Raw genomic sequence first — 20575 nt, 5'->3', positions numbered from 1 at the left:
TTTTTGCGGGCGGCCATGGGATGTTTAATAGCGGCCCCGCCGGACACGCCCCCCCCGCCCCGAAGGCCAATGGAACGAAGAGGGCGTGGTCGAGGGGGCGTGGCCGCGGGGGGAGCCCGGGAGAGGGATCGGCGGGATCGGGAGCGGGATCGGGAGTGGGGATGCTCCCGGGCGCAGGGGATGCTCCGGCGGAGCGGCGAGACCCCCGTCCCCCGCACGCAGGGTCCCGGGAGAAGGCAGCAGGGGTCCGGCTTCCCGGTGCGGAGAGTCCCGGGAGAACGCAGCCCTTCTCCGGGTCCCCGCTGCGGAGGGTCCCGGGAGAAGGCGACAGGTCTCCCGGTCCCCGGGTCTCCCGTGCATAGGAGCCCGGGAGAAGGCGGCCGCTCCCCGGGTTTTCGGGAGCAGGTGGCCCGTCTCTGGTCCCCGGGTCCAGAAAGCGACAGGTCTCCTGGTTCCCGGGTCCCCGGTGCGGAGGATCCCGGGAGAAGGCGGCGAGAGCCCGGGTCCTTGGTGCACTGGATCCCGGGAGAAGGCGGCCGGTCCCTGGGTCTCCCGTGCGGAGGGTCCCGGGAGAAGGCGGCGAGACCCCGAGCTCCCACTGCCGAGGGTCCCAGAAGGCGGCGGCCGGTCCCCGGATCCCCGGTGGCGGCCGGTCTCCTGGTCCCCGGGTCCCGGGAGAAGGTTGCCGGTCTCCCGGTGCCCGTGTCCCCGGGGCAGAGGGTCCCGGAGCAGCCGCGATGGGTGCGGGCAGGGCTGTGCGGGGAGGCAGCGCCGTCGCTCCGTTTCCCGGCACCGGGACGCTCCGGGAGCGCCCGCGGGCACCGAGCACCTGCCTCAAGTACCCCCCTCACCCTTCCCAACGCTGCGAGAAAGGCTTTTGCGGGACTTCACACGCAACTTGGGAAAGTCCCGTGTGCTATCTGGGCGCCTGCTCTCTCCCGTTTCCATGTCTCAGGCTGATGTCTCGAAGCCCCGGGCAGTGAGAAAAAATTACCGGAGGCAGAATAGTTTCGTCTCTTTTATTCCTTCTTTTCATTTTAGTGAAGGGAAACGCGGAGATGCAGGTTATCCCGTCCCAAAGTCCTGACACTAACAGGGAGGAGAAGCCAGGCAAATAACAGCACAGCTCCTAAGCTGAAAATCCTTCTTTTTAACTCAAATCAAATGTCCCTTCCGAAATAAGAGCTTTGATCCCTGGACTAAGATCTTCTAGAGCACGGCTGGAAGCAAGAGCAGTTTCATCCTGGCTGCAGTGTGTGGGATCCATGTCTTTGTTCCCTGGCTCACCTGTGGCAGGTCAGTCAGGCTGGCCAGGGCGGAAATATGCAGAAATCAAAATGATTTTTAATAGCTTGTCCTCCCTACAGTGAACGTGGCCTAAGATACAGAAAAATAAGGATGAAGGGTCTGGCTGGGAGCCTTGCAGGAACAAAAACAGCCTTGTAAGCACAGCCTGAAGTTTGCCAAGCCCTGATGGACAGTGCAGGGGTGTTAGGTTCCAAGGCAGGTGTCCACTGCAGAACATGCTCCTGCTGCCCCCGGAGAGCTGAGTTCCCAAGTGCCAACAGCTGAAATCCAGCAGGGAGCCCTGTCATGTGCTGCAAAACTAAGAGCCAAGGTGACTGCTGAGTGCAAAGGGGGCAGAGCACACAAAGCTTCAGAAACTGGCATAAACACCTCGATTTGCACCCAGGACTGCGACAGCAGCCTCTGCAACAGCCAGAACTGGGTGCTGGGGATGCCTGTGGGACTGTGAATCAGCAGGCAGGTCTGCCTGGAGCTGCTGAGGGATAGACTGATCCAAGTGGATCGGCCACTCTCCTCTGAGGAGCCTCTTACAACGGCCAGAACGGGCTGTAAATATGATTCCTTACTTTCCACAGCAATGCCAAGCTCTTCTCCTCACTTGTTTCCTAAGTTTACAACACTGACATGAGCTGTATTTAAACCCTCAGTGGAGGTGCTTTGCTCTCTCAGGGTGTAGAGGTTTTAAGAACACGCTCCTCATGCACTGACCCGTCCCAGCAACTGCCTCTCCTGGCACTGACAGTGTTTGCGAGTTCCCCACGCTCCGAATGAGGAAGTGCCACATTGTTGCAGCAATAAACACAATGACCAAGTGCAGCCGGTTCAGAAGTGCCCGGTTTGTGTGTTCAGGATGCACAAGCTTTACGCGAGAGGGAGGGGGAAGAAGAGACAAGTGTTTCTGTGCATTGAGCAATCGGGCACGTTGGGCAATCGTGCTGCTTGTGAGCTGTTCTTGGGTGGCTCTGTTCGTTTTGAAGTGGAAGGAAATTCCTCTAGCAGTCTTATGAATGATGAGTCTGGGGAAAAAAAAAATCTATAAGAGGCAATGAGTGCAATTATCTTGTTCATTCAGTAAAGCAAAGATTCACCGGATTGGAGAGACAGGCACAAATCCTGCACTGCTCATGTCCCTGGATCGGAGAGAAATATCCCTTGTTACTCTGTTTGTGTGCTTCCTATGAACAGCTAAAACAGCAACAATTTGACTCACCCTGAAGGAGAATGCGCCCATCTATATGGAAATGAAATAAGGCAGAGCTGCAATCCACTCTTGGGAAGAGATGCTCTTCTGAGAGCTCACACTGTGAGCTGGGCACTGAGTCCAGCAGTTCTCTGTACAATATCCATAAGATATTTATGGATTGCAGCCTGACTTTGTAGATTCTTACTCAGCCTTTACTCATGCAAACTGAGTGATAAAGACTACAGAGCTACTGGACCCAGAGATCTCAGATCCACTGGTATGAGTAAGGGTTATTCACAACCATTCACTGAGGAGGGGTAGAGCACAAACAGAACCACCGTTTCACAGCTCTCCAAAGTCGGAGCAGCTCTGCCCAAAAAGCTCTTCTTACAATGAAATATCGATTCTAATCTATTATACAGGCAGTGAAAACCAGAACAGAACCATCTGCATGGACTTCAGCAAGAGAAGTCCTCCCAGACCCCCAAACGGGGAAGTTGAAGTTACCAGAAAAGTTTCTAAAAAACCCTTTCCTGTTGCAACAAGGCAGGACAAAGAGGGTGAGAGGCAGCTGAAAACTTAACCCTCAAGGCTGAGCAAGGGTTTGTTTTCCTTCCCTCCATGACTGGTTTTCTAATTTGACTTAGCCCTGCCTCAGAAATCTCTCAGTGCCTTCTGACTGAAATATTAGGAGGGCAACGTGAAACGGCCGTGGGCTGAGGAGTTTTCAAGACAAGACCCTTTATGTGCAGAAGAAACAGCACCAAGGGATGGGAAGGGCTCTGGGGAGGCAGAACATCCTTATTTCATACCAGGAGGGGTAAGAAAAGGAACCAGTGGCAGAGAAGGATGCTTTCCATAGGCAGATCCCAGGCTGTGCCAGTGAAAGCAGAGGCTTTTCACCCCCTTTTTCTGATGTGGTTCTCACCACCTCAGCTTGCAGAGAGCTGCAGATGCCCCAAGGAAGCAAATGGAGAGCTGTGTTGCAGGCACAGCCCCTGCCAGCTGGGAGCAGAGGCTTTAGCCCCCGTCTCACTCCACGGGAGATGTTATTAAATTGCTTTTTCTGTCTTGGCGCTGAAATGACCTAATTATCAGATTGCATTTAGTCTTCATCTCTCCAAGTGGCCAAATCTGCTTTGGTTCTCAAGGATTTTATTGCCAGCTGAAAATAGCTTGATTGTATTGTGCCTGCAAAGAAAACATGGTCTGGTGGAATCAAAGCAGTCCATTTCCACAAGATGAGAAGAAATGCCATAAATAACACGTTGGGCTTTTTTTTTTTTTTTTTTTCTGGTCTCACCATTTCCATGCATGTAAACTGGCATAAGTTTGCCTTTCTTCTCTCACCATTAGGTCAACTGGAAAAAATTCATCAGGAAAAGGTGGTTTCCCCATTCACAGCAAACCCCTGGGGTTTAGACATTAACTGGGTCTTTATAGGTCTGATGCTGGGATCTCCAAGGAAAAATGAACCACGCTGGTAAGAGAAGGAAGGGGTAAATCCAATGAAAATTCCACAGAGAGACGGTTACATGTTTGATAAGGCTTGAGAGAGCAAATAAATACATTTTGTACTTTGCAAGCAAATGGGATATACAGATGTGCAGCCAGCGAGACAGTTATATTGGAGAAAAATGTGTTTGTTCATAGGAGGGATGAAATATGGAAGAGGAAATTGAATTGCTTTATATATCTGAGACGAGTGGAACTCACACCCCATTCACATTATTTTTCTTAACCATACGTTTTGTGTCCAAAATCTCTGTTTAAGATTTCAGGGCTGTCTCATTTGGTCTCATTTTAAGGACAAATCACCAGCCAGTGCCTGTATTTTGAAAAAAGAATAAAAAAATTAAATAAGTGTGTGCTTTCAGTCTTTGCTGCTGCAGGTGGGGGATGTGGGGAGCAAGGTGAGGACATCTTGAAATGCTGAACTGCAAACAGCAATCTATCACTAGCAGGAACTGCATCTAACTACCAATCCAACAGCAACCCAAAGAGTTCTGCCAAAGAAAACCTATTTCCAACACCGTGTTCCACGTGGCTCCATTCTCAACAAATTAAGGTGCTTAATTCAAAGGATCTTTCATTTCCAGCTAAACTTTCAGACCCAATAAAATATGACAGACACCTGTTGGTAAAAGTGAGTTCTCTCAACACCTGCAGGGTCTAAGGCCTTAAAATGGTTAGGAAATCTTAATCTGATATTTAATGTACACCTTGCACATTCCATGTTTTCTCGAAGCCTGGCTGTATCCAGACAGTTCTAGTACCATTTAGTGACAGTTTTCAGAGTTGATGATTGAGAATAATCTTCCAGAAATGCAATAAATGTCAGGGACATCTGGCATTGTTTGTGATATGCCAATATTGTATATTTTGCCTTGCCCAGCCAGTAATCAGCTGTGGCAGTTTGGCCTCGGAGGCAGAGGTGGGGAATGTATATTTGGATTAATGGTATTCATGTAAGTGATAAAAGTGACCAAGCAATTACATATTCATAAAGTTAATACTTTCCTATTAATCTCAAAGTTATCTAATGATCTCCTATAGCTCCCATTCTTTGGTTGTCTCAGGGGAAAGGGAGTTAATGGTTAATAAAACTTGCCAGAGTGGTGAGAACATGCTTATGGAGCTGGCATGGGGAAGCTGACAATTCCTGGAAGGAAAAGGGTTAAGAGCCAGCAGCTTACACACACGAAACTGTGTGACTGCACTTTCATTCTCTTCCTCACAGCTTCAGTTCCTGGTGCTACTGGGCTGCCAGGTTTCCTAAAATCAGGATAGGCTCCTGCTCAGCTGAACAGAACAGGGTAAGGATATCTTTGTGTTTCTCTGGCTTGAAAACTTTGGGTTCTGGATGTTGTAGGTGAGCAAGGGGCTCCCAAGGGAGAGGGTGTTCACCAGTGTTTCAGTGGTTACCTACTGTGGGCTGGCACAGGCACAGGAGCAGAATTAAAAGATATCAGAGTGGTTTGGGTAGGAAGGGACCTCAAAGTCCATCTAGTTCCACCCCCTGCCATGGGCAGGGACACCTCCCACCAGCCCAGGTTGCTCCAAGCTCCATCCAACCTGGCCTGGGACACTTCCAGGGATGGGGCAGCCACAGCTTCTCTGGGTAACCTGTGCCAGGGCCCTCACAGGGAAGAATTCCTTCCTAAGATCCAATCTAAACCTACTCTGTCAGTGTGAAATCATTTCCCCTTGTCCTATCTCTCCAGGCCCTTGGAAATAGTCCCTCTCCATGTTTCTTGCAGGCTCCTTTCAGGTACTGGAAAGCTGCAATTAGGTCACCCTGAAGCTTCCCTTTTCCAGGATGTACAATCCCAATTCTCTCAGGAGAAATGGATAAGAGAATTGGGATTGTTCAGCCAAGTCAAGTCACCTCCTTGCTCCAAAGCCCATTTCCAAATCTCCATCTGCAGAGCCCACCGTGCTCAGAGACAGGGGTTGGGTCCCCCCCCTGGGGCAGGAATGAGAGCTCAGCCTCCTTCCATGGGATGGGCAGAGTTTGGTGAGTTGATCCTTACAAAGGGTTGTTCAAGCTGTGAGGGTGGGAAGAGATGAAAGGGGGGAAAAACCTCTCTGCCCCTTCAGGATCCTACCTCCAACATTCCTGGCACAGCAACCTCTGCTTAGCAAAACTAGGTGGTGACCTGCCTGCAGGAGGAGGAGGAGGAGGGGTGATGAGAACAGGCTTGTGTTTGGCTGTAAGAGGAGGGAGAAAGCAGGGATCTGTGTGTGCCACCATGGGCAGAAACATGGAAAGTTTCCAGTGGAAAAGGGAGTGGCAAGAAAGAAAAAATAAAAAGTCAGTTGCAACAGAAAGAGCCAGAAAGGTTTTGTCTTTTCTAAGCAAAATTATGGCAAATTAGGTGTCTTTTCTGCATCTCTCCTACTGACCTGTTTGCATTCACAGCTTAATTCTCCAAAGGGATTCAAGCTGGGCAGCTTCACTTTGCCAGGTGATGTTTGGTGGTTCCTGAGGGAGAGGATGATGTGAAATATGTGGGTACAGGATGAAACCTGCTTCCAGTAGCAAACACTGCACCCAGAAGGGACTCAGAGACCCTCTGTTAAAGTCCTGATTTTCCTGCACTACAGTGTGCATCTTGCATTTCTGCTGCTGAGCATTTGTTATCGCTGTAATTTATTCCCCATCAGTGTACCCACTCCAGTGAAAACTGCATTTATAAACTTGAAAGCATCTGATTTGTGTTAACATCACACAAATGACTGCTCTGCTCCTTTTCTCACACTTTTTATTTTGCTCTATTAGCTGAGATCAAATGTCCTCGGTGTTTTCTATCAGTTTGCACCAGAACCTCAGAATTTGCCTGGAGTCTGTGGCCCCAGCGTAAATGACAATATCAGAGTTTATTTTCTCTCCTGGAAAGCAAATAAACTGTGCTAAAAACAGAGAGTTAGATCATTGGCCATTGTGGAAGGAAAACCACAGCAGAAAACAAGCTGAAGTTTCCTGAGGAGCCAGTGCTGGGCCTATTTACATCCAGTGGGAACTTCCAGCCTGATGGCAGTGCAGGAGACCCCCTCCCTGAGAGGGGACTGGGGGGTGGGTGGATGTTTTTTGCTGGATTTTTCAAACCTTGGTGAACAACTGAATTCCTGTGCCAGGTCTGCAGGTGCACCAGGGAGAGTCCTGGAGCTGCTGGAGCTGGTGCTGAGCACTCCCACCTTTTTGGGAGAGCCTTGAGGGCTTTCAGAGCCACCCCAGCATCCCTCCTGCCCTGTGCCTGCCCTTCCCTGGTCAGGAAGCCAAGGAGCAGGGACAGCCTGGCCAGGACACAGGGAGCAGGTCTCTGGCAGCACAGCCCTGCTGGGAACTCCTGCAGGGCCGGGAAGGAGGGACACAAATTAAATTAGTTGGCACCTTCCTAAACGTCCCTCCAAACTAAAATTTAGCAGGGGAGTAAAACCAGACCGAGCTCAAAATTGCAGGTTAAACTTCCTGATATTGTTTTTGACTGATTACTTGGACCAGCCCTCCAAGGCCCACCCTCTAAATCACCCCTGTCACTTGAAAAATCCGTCATCAGAGGGGAAATAATCCTCAGCAAGTAAATGCCACAGCTTCCTCTCTTTGGCTATCCCGATCTTGTGCTGCTTATCTACTTTTCTGATGCCATTTTGTGTCTCCAGGCTGAATTCTGCCTTTCATGTACACGCAGGGGAAGGATTCCTCACCCACCCTTGGGCATCCTGCATGGAAATTTGGGCCCAACTGTACGTCCTGTGCTCTGGTACAGCCTCAGCCAGATGCCAAAAGGGAAGGGATGGCTCAGAAGGAGGGTCTCCCCTGTTTTGTGCTAGGAAATGTTGCACCTCAGCGTGAGCCACGAGTTTCCCTGTAATCTCCCTAATACTTCAGAAGTTGGCTTTGATCCCCTGATATTATTTGAGCTAATGCCCAAACCCTATTAAGCAACCTTGTGATAGGGCCTGGAGGGGAAAAGACTGTGCTGCTTCCCATCAAGTATTAAAAAATCAACGTGGAAAGTCCCTAAATGTCAAAGTTGCTGCTCCCTCGGTGGCTGTGAGACCTGGTGACATCGTGGTGCTGTGGTGGCACCGCTGTAGAAGGATGTCCCTGGGTGTCAGTGGTTGCCCAGGGCTCCCCTGGGAGGAACAGGGTGTCTGGGTCCCTTCCCTGCCTGCAGACTGGGCTGGCACGAGGCAGCACATCCAGCAGATGGGCAGAAACACTCCGTGGGTCCCTGGCTCACAAAGAAGAGACAGGTTGACTCCAAGAAGACCCCACATTCCTCCTCAGAGGCCTCAGAGCAGAAAACCTTCATTCAGAACCGCACTGTGTTTCCTTTTAATCTGAGCACACTCTTAACCTGGGAGCCAAACACCTCCTGGGGCCACTGGTGACAGGAGAGAGGACACCCAGCACCCACATTGGGACCGTCTTGATTTGACAAAGGGCAGAGATCACATGGAGAGACAATCAGTGGCAAAGGGTAAAGGGGCAGAGAGCCAGCAGGACAGACAAAGGGAGGCAGAGAATGAGCAGGGGCTTGTCGTGTCACTGTGACAGTACTGGAAGGTGCTTGTGCTCTCTGACAGCAAAGGTGGCACAAAAAACCCCTCTGCAGAACAGCCCAGAGCAGAGCACAGTGGGCTGGCTTTGTTCCTCTTTCCTGATGGGGTGACTCCAGAGCTTGGTATCAAGTGCCAGCAGTGCCAATCAGTTCTGGCTCTTCTGTTAAAAAAAAAAACAAAAACAAAAAAAAAACCAAAAAAACACCACACCATAAATCAACCAGTTCAGCTTTCCTTAATCCCCACCTGTGATGCACCTCCAGGTGCCCAGGATGGATGCACAGTGCAGGAGAGCACACTTGAAAGCACAAGTGAACACTGCAGAGAGCTGTTTGCTTTGCATTATTCACACTCTTCAAGCCCTGGCAAATTGCTTTTCCTCTGACCGTACTTCACTGTAATTTTTTCAAGCTGAACTGGCTTGGAGAGAATAAGTGTCTGTTCTGAATCTTCATCTGAAATGTCAATTGACTTTGAATCTTTTTGGAAGGCCCAGAAAGAAATAAAAGACTTCCAAGCATCTTTGTGCTTTTGGTGTCTGGAAGTGGCTTCTCTCACAGGAGAGCAAAGAGAAGAAGCAGATCTAGTTGGGTAATTTAATGTGCATAAGGTAATTTACTACGAGGCAACACTTCAGTGCTCAGTGCTTTTAGTTTCCAGCACATGAGTATCCTTGATCTTGCTCTTCCCTACACTCAGCTGTGTGTCAGATAACTCTGGGAAGAAGAAGCCTCCCTGAGAAGCAAATCTACAAGTCAAAGTCATGACTTGCTTTGCCCAAAAAGGGCCCCAGAAGGCTGGATCAGCGTGTGGATCCTCCCTTTATATGGCGAGGCTGTTCCAGCGCTTTCATCAGCTCAGGTAAAATTAGCACTGTGCTAATTACCCCAGGCCAAATACACAGCTGGGGAAAGTGTACATATTTCAGGGGGATGAAACTCGAGCTGGAATTGGCAGGAACCATCCCCTTTTATCAACATAAGGAGAGGGATGGGAGCTATTTCAGTCCCACATCCACATGTGCAGACGTCGATTCACATGCGACGCTTCCACTCTGCCGTGATTTTCCCCGCTGGAATCTTCCCACCCCAGATCCCGAGGAGTGGAGTGTAAGGTTCTCAAATCCATCCTCCCACATCTTTGGTCTGTATCAGAGGAATTCTGTGGTTCTGGGTCTCCTGTGCTATCAGCCATAGGTTTGCTGGAGGGAGTTGGGAAATGGCTTGTGGTGTGTCAAGGTGTGTGTGACTGTAAAGGGCTATATTTGACTGCTTTACTTGGTACTTCTCCAAAAAGAAGGATAAAATGGGAGGGAAGAGAAAAAAGACCCTCTAACAGAGTGGAAAAAGTGATCACTGAAGAGAGGAGGGTTTAATCAGCATATACAGTGAGTAATTCCAGGAACTGCAATAAACACTTACCAAATTTGGTTTCCCGCTTCACATCCTACCAGGGGTCACTCTGGACACCACCCCATTGAAATTGGTGGGGTCCCCATGAGTAAGGCCCTTGGCCTGTGTGGGCAAGGAAGGTTTTCCCTTGTGTGCACCCACCAGGCTCTTTTTGATTTCCAGTTGGAGATCTGAAAAGAGACCTGCCCGTTGATGCATAATTCCTGTTCTTCACACCCCACTCGGGGCATGGTTGTTACAATGAGGTATTATCAGTCAAAATTCCTGCTGGAGACACCCAGCAGAGACATTTCAGTGCAGGGCAGTGGCACTGGCGAGGCTTTGGGACGGTCTCCTCCTTGCTGTGGGTTTGCACCACGGTCACATGAAGGCCAGCAGCTCGTTTTGGCACCTGGGCCAAGCAGGGATCGAGCTGCATGAACGTCGGGCCAAAAATAGCCCCTCCCCTGTCAGGCAAGTCTGAGAGGCTCGTGATCAAAGATGGGGAAACACGAGGAACAAATGCAATGCCCAGTAGTCAGAGCAGAGCAGCTGCCTGACAGTTGTGGAGCTTCCTCCAGCCGCTGCCTGGAGAAGGGCTGTGGAGGAGGAGGATGATATGGATGGTGCAGCAGATGTTTCATTGGAGCTACTCCCGTGCGTGAGAGAACGCAGGAAGCCGCTCGATGGAAAATGTGCATCCAGAAGTGGACATGGCACTGGAGATGAGATAATTATTAAGGCATTTCTATTTTGGAGCCCTTCTGTGTGTGTAGTTTTACATAATAAACGTCAGCATTGCCTCGCTCCACGCACACATGTTCCCTGGGCCACACAAACAAGCAGCTCTTTGCCTCTTGTCACTGATACCTCCCCAGGTCAGTCCCTTTGGCCACAAATAGCTCATTGCCCTATTTGAAAGGTTCCTGGTGGAGTGGAGCCAGGTTGGCCTGGCTATATATACCTAAGCTGGCAAATAGAGCCACCTCTCAGCTTTTGCTTCTATATATAAAGAGGAACGATATAGAATAAATCAGCTGGATGGGGGACACGTCCAATCAATTTTATAATAAAATAATGTCCTTTCTGGGTTGATTTACTGTATTGAACCTGAGAGGGCAGCTGCAGAATCTGAAACCAGAGGGTGCAGGTTTGCTGAGGGTGGTCAGGCAATGCTGGGAATTCACTGAAAACAGTTTCTCTGGTTATAACACTGTTTTTTTGGGGAGTGCTGTTTCTGAATGGCCGGGGGGTCCATGGATGGGACAGCACGTTGTGCCACTTCGGTGGCGATGGCTGAGCGACGCTGCAGAGCTGAGCCTGAGGGAGTGTTGGAGCAGAGAAAGGGCGGCAGGAGGCTGAGGACGGGGGTTCTTTGGGGTCGATGTCGCCGATGTCGCCGATGTGTCCCCGCGGACGCTCCGGGAGCGCTCCGCGCCCGCCGCAGTTCCCCCCATGGCCGCAAGGTGGCGGCCGAGGGCCCGCGCGGCGCTGCCGGAGCGGGATCGGGATCGGGATCGGGATCGGGATCGGGAGCGGGATTGGGATTGGGATTGGGACCGTCCTGGATGGAGGACACGGAGATGAACGTCCCGGGATGGGTCAGCGCTGGGCACAGAGCGCTAGGCTGGGACAGGCTGTGCCAGGGAGCTCCCAGGAGACCTCAGAGCCCCTTCCAGAGCCTGAAGTGGGATGATAAAAAAGAGGGAGAGTGACTTTTTACACAGTGATAGGAGAAAGGGGAATGGTTTTAAATTAAAACAGGGAGTTTTAGATTAGATATTTGGAAGGGATTCTTCCCTGTGAGGGTGGGGAGGCCCTGGCACAGGTTGCCCAGAGAAACTGTGGCTACCCCATCCCTGCAAGTGTCCAAGGCCAGGTTGGAGCAACCTGGGCTAGTGGAAGGTGTCCCTGCCCATGGCAGGGGGTGGAACTGGGTGATGTTTAAGGTCCCTTCCAGCCTAAACCATTCCATGATTCTATCCCACATCTGGGTGGGAAATTCTTCCATGTTTGTGACAGTTCAAGGTAACTTTATCTTGTTTTGAACGAAGAAAATATTGACTAAGTGTGAATATCACAGTTTCAAGGCCTCCTGGCTTTCTAGGGAGCAACATGAGCCCAAAACAGAGCTACCCAACTTCATACTTGTTTTGCCTGATGTTCATCCAATTCCCCCCAGCCTTTCCTGAGCCACCAGGATTCACCCCATAAAAAGCTTTAAATTTTGGAAGTAGCCCCTGTGTTGTGACTTTAATCCCCATGGAAACATGGATCCACGTTTTTCAGCCCAGATAAAAACTGCAACTTCTCCTTGTTTCGTTCTGGTTCCATTTCTGTCCCACTTCCTCTTGTTTGCCTGGAAGTGACTCCGTTGTCAGATGCTTCTTCCTTCCCTACTTTGGGCCTCCTCTCCCCACCACAGACACCAACTCTTTTTGTTTGCAGGTTCCCAGCTCAAACCAACAAAGATTTAAGAGCTAAAAAAAAAAGCTTACAAGCAATTTTTATTTCCTACACAAACACTTCTCGCGCCCTGAAAAGTACCCCTCATTTCCTGAAGTGAGTTCAGACCTCCTGCACAGTGTGTAAGAAACAAGGGATAAACAAGGGGATAAATATTATGTCCCACATCTGAAAACCAACTTCACAAAAAATATGCACTAAATGATACATGATAATGGGGAAGGAGATGCCAGAGGCCTTAATGAATGGTGGTAAGCAAGGTTGGAAAAATAAATTATATAATAATCTCCTATTATATTCCCTTTGACATAAATTAATCTTGACCCGGAACAATAGTGCTCCTTTCCAAGGGAAAATAACCCAATGCAGTTTATAATCATCAGTCAGGAGTCCAATGCAAAGTGGTTTGTGTTTGCTCTTTGTTGTTAAGATTTTGCTTCATCTGGTGAATTTTGTGGAAAAGTCGGGAACAGGGAGAGCAACTGCCAGTTCCTGCCTCTGGGTGGCTGGGAAGAAGCTGCTGAACTTCAGCCCAAGGTACTGGCTTTTGGAAGCTCCAAGGAGCACCTTCTGGAAGAGGGGGAGGATCCTGATGTTTCCCCACAGCTCCCAACTCACTGATCAGCTCTGGATGCATCCTCCTGCTTCCTTTTGGGCTGGTGGGCACTTTGATCCAGTTCATCAGGGGTCACTCCAGGGTTAGGTCTGTGTTTCTGCTCTGGGGATGCAGCTGCTTTTACCTTTGCTGGGTTTCTGGGGGGTTTGTTTGCTTTGGTATTGCTCAGCCCTGAAAAGGGGATGAAAAAATTCCCTGGGAAATCCTCACCTAGAAAGAGCAGAGGAATGAGGAAAAACCTCCCTCCTGCTGTCCAAAAGCTGCTGTGCACCAGTGTCCTACAGGAATCTTTCCTGGGTCCTCTCCTAAGCATGGAGGAATTAAGAACTGGCACCTTTTAAAGTGAAAAACCTACTCTGCACCTTATAAATCTTTCCATGACCTCTTAGTGCCTGAGATACCGAAGCTTAAAATTGTGGCTGAAGGGAAGAAGAGTCCACTGTGCTCTCAGGAGCTGTGTGGTGGAGGTACGTTCTTTATTTCAGTGTCTTCATTCACAAAAACTCAATGCCTGCTTTGCTGTACATCAGTATACATGGTCTTTATACTCTGAAAAATGAAATTAAAATATCAACCAGGGAAAGGCAGAAAAAGCCAGACTGGTTGAGATCAGTGGTTCAACCAGTGGCACTGTCTGGTGTCAGATGCTGTAGATAAAAGTAGGAGGAACTGTAGGGAATTTGTTGTGAATTAACATGCCCAGGAGAGAAGTTTCTTCCTGATCCTCATCAGTCAGTGGTTGCCTTGCATGCCAACACACACACTACCAGACCTGCTCCTGTATTTTTATTTATCTGCACCAAGAAACACGGGGTAAAGCCCTAAATCAGGCTCCTGGTACTTTCACTTTACAGCAAAGTCATTCTGAGGAAGGAATTTTTTCATCCCAAGAGGCTCACAGGGAACAGAGCTGGGAGAGGGAAAGGCAGCTGAGCTTCACAGCTTAACAGGGAGAGCTGCTTTCTCACACAGCACCTGGAGTGTGCACCTCTGGGAGGGATTTGGGGGGTTTTGGTTTCACATCTCAGTGGTATCTCGTCTCTCTCAGCACCTTTGCTGTGTGGCCAAGCAGAGCCACGTGTGTAAGTGCTTGTAACAGCAGATTTCAGGTTAGAGAACCCCTGTTTGTGAAAATCAGAGATGGAATGTTCCAGGGTGACCATCCTGCCTCAGTCCTGGCAGTGTTTTCTCCATCAGGCTCCTAAGAGCCACCACAGAGGTGACACACCCCAGAGCTCTGTCACTGCTTCACCTCCTCTGTGACACCATTTCCTAATTAACTTCAATCCTTTTGCCTCCAGTTTAATCCCATATTTTCCTGCCCTACCCAACCATGCACCAGGTTGTCCCTCTCTCAAACTGCAATTTTGTGTTTGAGAACTGTGTGTTTCCCGACTCCCTTTAGGACTGAAACACTTCAAGTCATTTCCCTGCTCCCTTAACAACCTGTTTTCTACATCTCCAGATTCTCTTCGAATTGTTCCACGTCTTTCCCAAAATGTGATGCCCAACATGGAATAAAGTAACCCAGCCAAGACCAGAGGAGTGTGGAAGGATTATTTCCCATGTCTTGTAGGTTATATTCTATTTTATACAATCCGGATGGGTTGTGTTTTTTTTTTTTTCCAACACCACATAAGTACTGAGACCCTCATACATTTTCCTACATTCCTTCCCATTTTTTTTTTAGACTATTTCCCCAATGTCTGCCAGTGCTCAAATCCAGCATTGAAGAAGATGTTTTCTACTGCTGTTGTAGATGGATGCTGCTGGTGAATCAGAACGTGAAATAGGCTAATTAATGATCTTTGGAACAACCAAATCCCTCCAGGTTTCAGTTTTACCTGAAGGGATGATGTGCCAGCAAAAGAGAAATGCAAGACACATTAAAATAATACAGTAATATTACTACATGGAGTAAATTTCAGGAAAAAAGTCTCAGTATGCTATTTTTTCTTCATTAAATCTGAAGAGCTCATAAAAACCCAATTAATTAGTCAGAATGATGTGAATGACTCGTCAGACCTAATTTTAGCAGCCTAAACTTAGCCAGCATTTCCACAACAGTCATCTCATCTCCTTCAGCAACAAATGGAGAGGGATGAACTTTTCCAGGATAAGTGGGAATGCCTGCAGCTCCCTAAAAAGCCAGAGTCAGGTGGGATGAGCTCCCCTGTGAGGACAGAGGAGTTCCAGTAACCACAGGAAGCCTCTACCAGCAGGCAAACACTGGATTTCTTTGCAGCTGAGGTCGGGTGAGATAAACCCCACCAACTCAGCGGTGGTAAAATAATTATTTTACATTAGTATGAAAGTTAAACACAATGCAAAATAACTGTAATCATCAGGTGGAGAAAGCACCATGAGATATTGCCTATTAAATAGTTACAGAGCAGGGAACTTCCACGTCACAGTCAACTTCAGAGCATCAGCTCTCCTTTTTTCCCAAATTGAGCTGACAGAGGAGTGTGTTGAATTTCTCTGTGAAGGATCATTTTTACACAGCAATTGGAGATAAACATATCTCATTTTGACAAAATCACCCTGTTTGCTCTCCAGATTGATTTTTGCCTTTTCCAAGAAGCACAATATACTAAAAAGAAAAGCGAAATGAAATGAAAGACGCTTTGGTATCAAATATTGCACAGCTCACTCTAAACACACGATCTTCTCCTTGAGGCTCAACGTGATTTTGCTGGTTCCAGGCTGGAGGTTTTCTTTTGATTTCTGACCAGTGCACGTGAGGCAGCTTGGCCAACCCTCTGAGCCACCAGAGCCACGTCCCAGAGCCTCCCCACAGCCCCAAGCCAGCTGATATCCCACAAGCCTCAAGATGCTGAGGGATCAGCACTTCTGGGAATGGCTCGTGGAAAAGCTCTCCAGGATCCCACTGTGGATCCCACAGGACTAGGCAGGGTTTCCAAAGCCACCCAGTAACACTGGGGTCAGTTATTCTTCCCAGTTCACTCCCTCCTGTGAAGAACAGCCCCATAGATTCCCCAGCAGAACCCTGGGATGAGGGTTTCCTCTGAACTGCTGGAGAGGAATGGTTTGTTGGGATGGTGGAGTTTCAGAGCCTCCTAGAGAGACTGGGGACTGGCTTTCCAAACAAATTAGGCAGCTTTGAAAAATCTGACCTCGAGGGCACAGTGCATTGTTTTTGCTCCCTGCCAAGATCATTATCTGTCTCTGGGTAAGTCCAACCCTGCAGGGTAGTGAAGTTTACAGTGAGTTTGCTCAAGTGCAGCAGCTCCCTAAAAACCCAACTGGGAGTTGTTTTGTCACTGATACCCCCCAGACCAGTGAGAAGCTCCTCCTTGCAGCTCAGCACTGTGGGCACGCTGTCAGCGAGGTTTGTGACATTAATACTTGTGCACATGAGTTCATTGTTTGCATTCTGAGAGCTACCATGGGAGGATCTGTTGGGAGTGACTTTAATTGCAGTCAGAGCTAGATTTGGGACTCTATGGAGAGCCTGCTCAGGGTCACGGCTGCTTTTTGGTAAGAAACCTCTTCAGAAGGTGTCACAGCTGTCACTGGGTCTTCTGGGTCTTCACAGCTGGTGACCAGGGCAACAGCACTGAATGACTTTTGGGTGGTGCTAAATGTCTTGATCTCCAGTGCTGATGACTCTGCTTCTTTTTCCCGTGTCTTCTCGGCTCGGTTCCACTCCTGCTCCTTCAGATTCAGCTGCATGGCACTGCAGTGAGGGGCATAAACCTCGGTGGTCTCCTCAAACTGCAAGCAATCCACCTTGTAGTATTTCTTCTTCACGTGCAGGACATCGTTAAACCTGTGGCCCCAGAGGATCTCTCCGGGCATGTACGAGCTCCGGGACTGGTGTGAGGTTCCCGTGGAGTCGCCCGTGTAGACGAACGTGACCAAGATCTCAAAGTTGTCCTTGGCCAGGGCCTTCCTGTCCAGGCCGTACAAGGGGCTCTCACTGTTGATTTCATGGACGACCGTCACCGGGGTGACAAGGATGATCTGGTCATTCAGCAGCTTCAAGTCCCTGTACTCCATGGTCATCCTGCCCTCCTTGTCCTCCTTGTAGCGCAGTAGCTGAGCCCTCACAGACCCCTCCACCATGTGGTTGGGCCGGAAGTCGCCGATGCGCCACATGAGGCAAAACTTGTCGTCCCTCAGGCCGACCACGGCGTAGTAGCTGAAACGGATGGTCTGAGCCCTCTTCCGAGCCGTGGCCATCTTGGCCAGGGCCGCCCCGATGATGAAGGTGTTGATGATGCAGCTCAGCACCGACTGCAGGATCACCATGAGGATGGCGGCCGAGCACTCCTCGGTGACGCAGCGGGACCCGTACCCAATGGTCGTCTGCGTCTCCAGGGAGAACAGGAACGCCCCCGTGAAGCTGTGGACGTTTGCGACACAGGGGGTCGTCCCCTCGTCGCTGAACAGGTCCCCGTGCTGGATGGCTATGAGCCAGAACACCAGCCCGAAGAACAGCCACGAGAGCACGTAGGACAGGGAGAATATCACGAACATGTGGCGCCACTTGATGTCCACCAGCGTGGTGAAGATGTCCACCACGTAGCTCTCCCACTCCCCGAAGATGTGCTTGAAGTAGACATTGCAGCTGCCATCCTTGTGGAGGAACCGTTTCTGCAGCCTTTTCACCCCCTTTTCAGGCCTTTCTTGACAAGTGCCTCGATAACTGACCTTATTTCCCTGGATGCTCACGGGTCTGTAGGAACCGCTCTGGTCCGTCGTCTTCCTCATCTCCACCTTGTGGCATCAACTGACAGGACACACTTGAGGTTATTTGTTTTCTTTGTTCATTGGAAACCTATGAAATAAAAGAGAAAGTCCATTTTTGTCTCAATTTCCTGGGGCAGGACTGTGTAACACCAAATCCAAGCACATTCACTCCGTGGCCATCACGAGCAAATTTTTTAAGAGTACAGACTCTGACATTCATCACACAACAGCTCTCAAAAACAGGCCTGGAAATATGAGGCAGCAAGAAACTCAAGTAGTTAGAAATGTCCTTATCAATCCTAATCGATTTTGAAATCAAAAACCTTTCTGGTGACCCCACTATGAGCATTTCTTCCAATGATCCCATGAAGTAACCTTCAGATCAGGATGGGCCCTCCTGAAAAATCACAGGAATCACAAACCCTCTTAAAGTTGGCCAAATATTTGAGGTAGTTAATTGCCTGTTGTAATTTTGCTTGTTTTCGTCCACTGGCAGAAATGCCTGGGAGAAACTTCTCATTTAGATGTAAGACTTCAGTAACATGGGCAGGCGAGTTCAGTGCTGATGGTTTTCAACCAGAAAATGAATCAAACACACAATCACTCGTCATTATTTTTGTTTCAGTATTGCCCAGAAAAACCTGGTCATGGATGTGAACTTTATTGGGCTGGTGCTACAGAGACATATTTGTTCAATTTGTAGAAAATCATTTACATTTCAAATGAAAAAAGAAACCTCTCTGGGGTCCTGGAAACCCTCTCGAATCGTTCCCTAAGGCAAACAAAAAAACATCCAGCTGCCAAAAATATTTAAATTTTGATTAATGAGTTCGAAGCAAACATGCAGTGTGTTAATAAAAGTTGGGGGTGATACAAATTTCGAAAGTGATGGGAATTAGGAGATTCCTCTGTCAGAGCAGAGAAGAAATGTTGTTGTTGCAGATTGCAACCACATGAACTCGAGCAGTTCTGGGCCATATGTTTAGTGGCTAACAACAAAAAGTTATGTTAGAAATTGAGACCTCATCACCTGGAATTCAGTAAAAAGAGAAAAGATTTAGCTGAAAAAATCATTTACAGGATGCTTGTGAATTATTCATAGGATACAGCACTGAGAAAGGCAAACCCTTTTCCTGCAGATCTCCAGCTCATTCCACCACATCCCAACCTAAACACTGACCAGCCAGAAGTGATGGGGACACAGTAGAACAATTCAAATTTTTTTTTCCAAGTTTCATGCTTCTCACTGATATCTCTGAGGAAAAAAAAAATAATATTTTTGTGGAAAACCTGTCATTATTCTTCCAAAAGTTGCAAGTTTTTGATGGAAAAACGACAAGTATTTTTCCCATTTTCAAGCTGGTTTCAAAGCTTGAAAAGCCAAGCTTCAGACACAGGTTTCCAACGAAGCCAAAACGTTCATGGAAAATGAATTTAAGAAAAACCAACTTTCCTAGTGGCAGTTTTTTTCCCCTCAGGTCTTCGTTCACTGTGCTGAGTATAAATGAGTGCACACACTTCTAGGCAGAGGAGAGTCAGGCCCATGGAGTGTAATATATATTGGATGGACTAGATTAACAGACCAAGAACTCTCCCCTCATCCAAGGAACAATGACAAGCATGCAGAGACACCAGTCCAAAAACACTTAAAAGCCAAACATAGTTTCCATTTCTTTTTTTCTTTTCTTTTTCTCTCTCTCTCTCTTTTTTCCTTTTTTTTCCAGCCCAGAAATGAATGTGACATATGGTGTCGTAGCCTCAGAATGTGGCCTTCATTAAAAAACACAACATTAATGTTTCCAAAAATACTTCTTGGAATACAGTCTTTGGAAACATTCATATGACTTGCTTTACTCATAGCTTTAAACAAACACTGTAGCCTGGTATGTTGAAGACGCTTGACCTAACATTTTATAAGTCATATTTAACAACAAACAACAACTGGAAACTGTTGAGTTGTTTGGGTTGGTGTTTCTTGGTTTGTTGTTTGGGTTTTTTTTATTTAAGGGCCTCATAATGTGAGGTGTGAAAATGAAACAAATTGTAATCAGGAGCCAATGTAATCTTAAATAAAAAACATCCTCGTGGGGAGCAGTGGAGGAGCAGCACTGACCTCTTCTCTCTGGTGACCAGGGACAGGACCTGAGGGAATATTTAGGTTGGATCTCAGGAAAAGGTTCTTCCCCCAGAGGGTGGTTGGGCACTGAACAGGCCCCCCCGGGAATGGTCACAGCCTCGAGGCTGCCAGAGCTCCAGGAGTGCTTGGAAAATCCCATTTTGGTGGGATTGTTGGGGTGTCTGTGCAGGGCCAGGAGTGGGACTGGATGATCCCTGTGGGTCCCTTCCACCTCAAGATATTCTCTGATTGCACTGGTTTTCTTATTGACTGATAAGCTCCTTAAAAACACTCCCAGACATCCTGGGACTCTAAAAGGGACTAAACTTCACGAATCAGAGACTCCTGAGTGGATTCCCCTCCCTGGGGCTGCCATCAGAAAATCACCCTGTTTCAAAAATGGTGTTTAGATTTTGGTGGTGCTGGCAAAAATCATGATTGTGACATATTTGACTGTGTGGCAAAGGCCACTGAATTTATGCTCCTATGTGACACACAGGAGACAACTTTGTGGGGCACCTTTCTTTAGGAACTCTATAAAGAATCTCTCCCAGGAACAGGTTGCAGTGACATATATATATGCTCATGAATGTCTGTGGTGAGTTTTTGGCTGGTATAAAAAGCCATGTAGGAGGCTGGATTTTGCAAAACAATCAAAACTATGTCTGCAAAAAGAAAGGGAACATGATGCAGAGCTGCCTAAACCAAAC

General features: G+C 48.3%; 1 protein-coding gene and 1 long non-coding RNA gene across 4 annotated transcripts in view; one reads left to right on the top strand and one right to left on the bottom strand.

Annotated features, from left to right (window-relative positions):
* The first annotated feature begins 10980 nt into the window (after nucleotides 1–10980).
* Nucleotides 10981–14968, top strand: LOC116796287. The gene is made up of 4 exons (XR_004360306.1): nucleotides 10981–11101; nucleotides 12848–12954; nucleotides 14499–14605; nucleotides 14724–14968. It is a non-coding gene; the product is annotated as an uncharacterized LOC116796287 (long non-coding RNA).
* Nucleotides 12441–20575, bottom strand: part of KCNJ16 (potassium inwardly rectifying channel subfamily J member 16) — a 33958-nt gene continuing 25823 nt past the window's right edge. For all 3 annotated transcript variants that reach the window (XM_032706794.1, XM_032706793.1, XM_032706795.1), the window contains 2 exons: nucleotides 14194–17837; nucleotides 12441–13065 (listed from right to left, as the gene is read on the bottom strand). In XM_032706794.1, the coding sequence (XP_032562685.1) occupies nucleotides 16484–17770 (1287 nt within the window). In that variant the 5' untranslated portion in view covers nucleotides 17771–17837 and the 3' untranslated portion in view covers nucleotides 12441–13065; nucleotides 14194–16483. The remainder of the gene's footprint in view (nucleotides 13066–14193; nucleotides 17838–20575) is intronic.

The sequence above is a fragment of the Chiroxiphia lanceolata genome, chromosome 19, assembly GCF_009829145.1.
Source record: "Chiroxiphia lanceolata isolate bChiLan1 chromosome 19, bChiLan1.pri, whole genome shotgun sequence".
In the NCBI taxonomy this organism is placed as follows: domain Eukaryota; kingdom Metazoa; phylum Chordata; class Aves; order Passeriformes; family Pipridae; genus Chiroxiphia; species Chiroxiphia lanceolata.
This window is presented reverse-complemented; position numbering and strand designations above follow the sequence as displayed.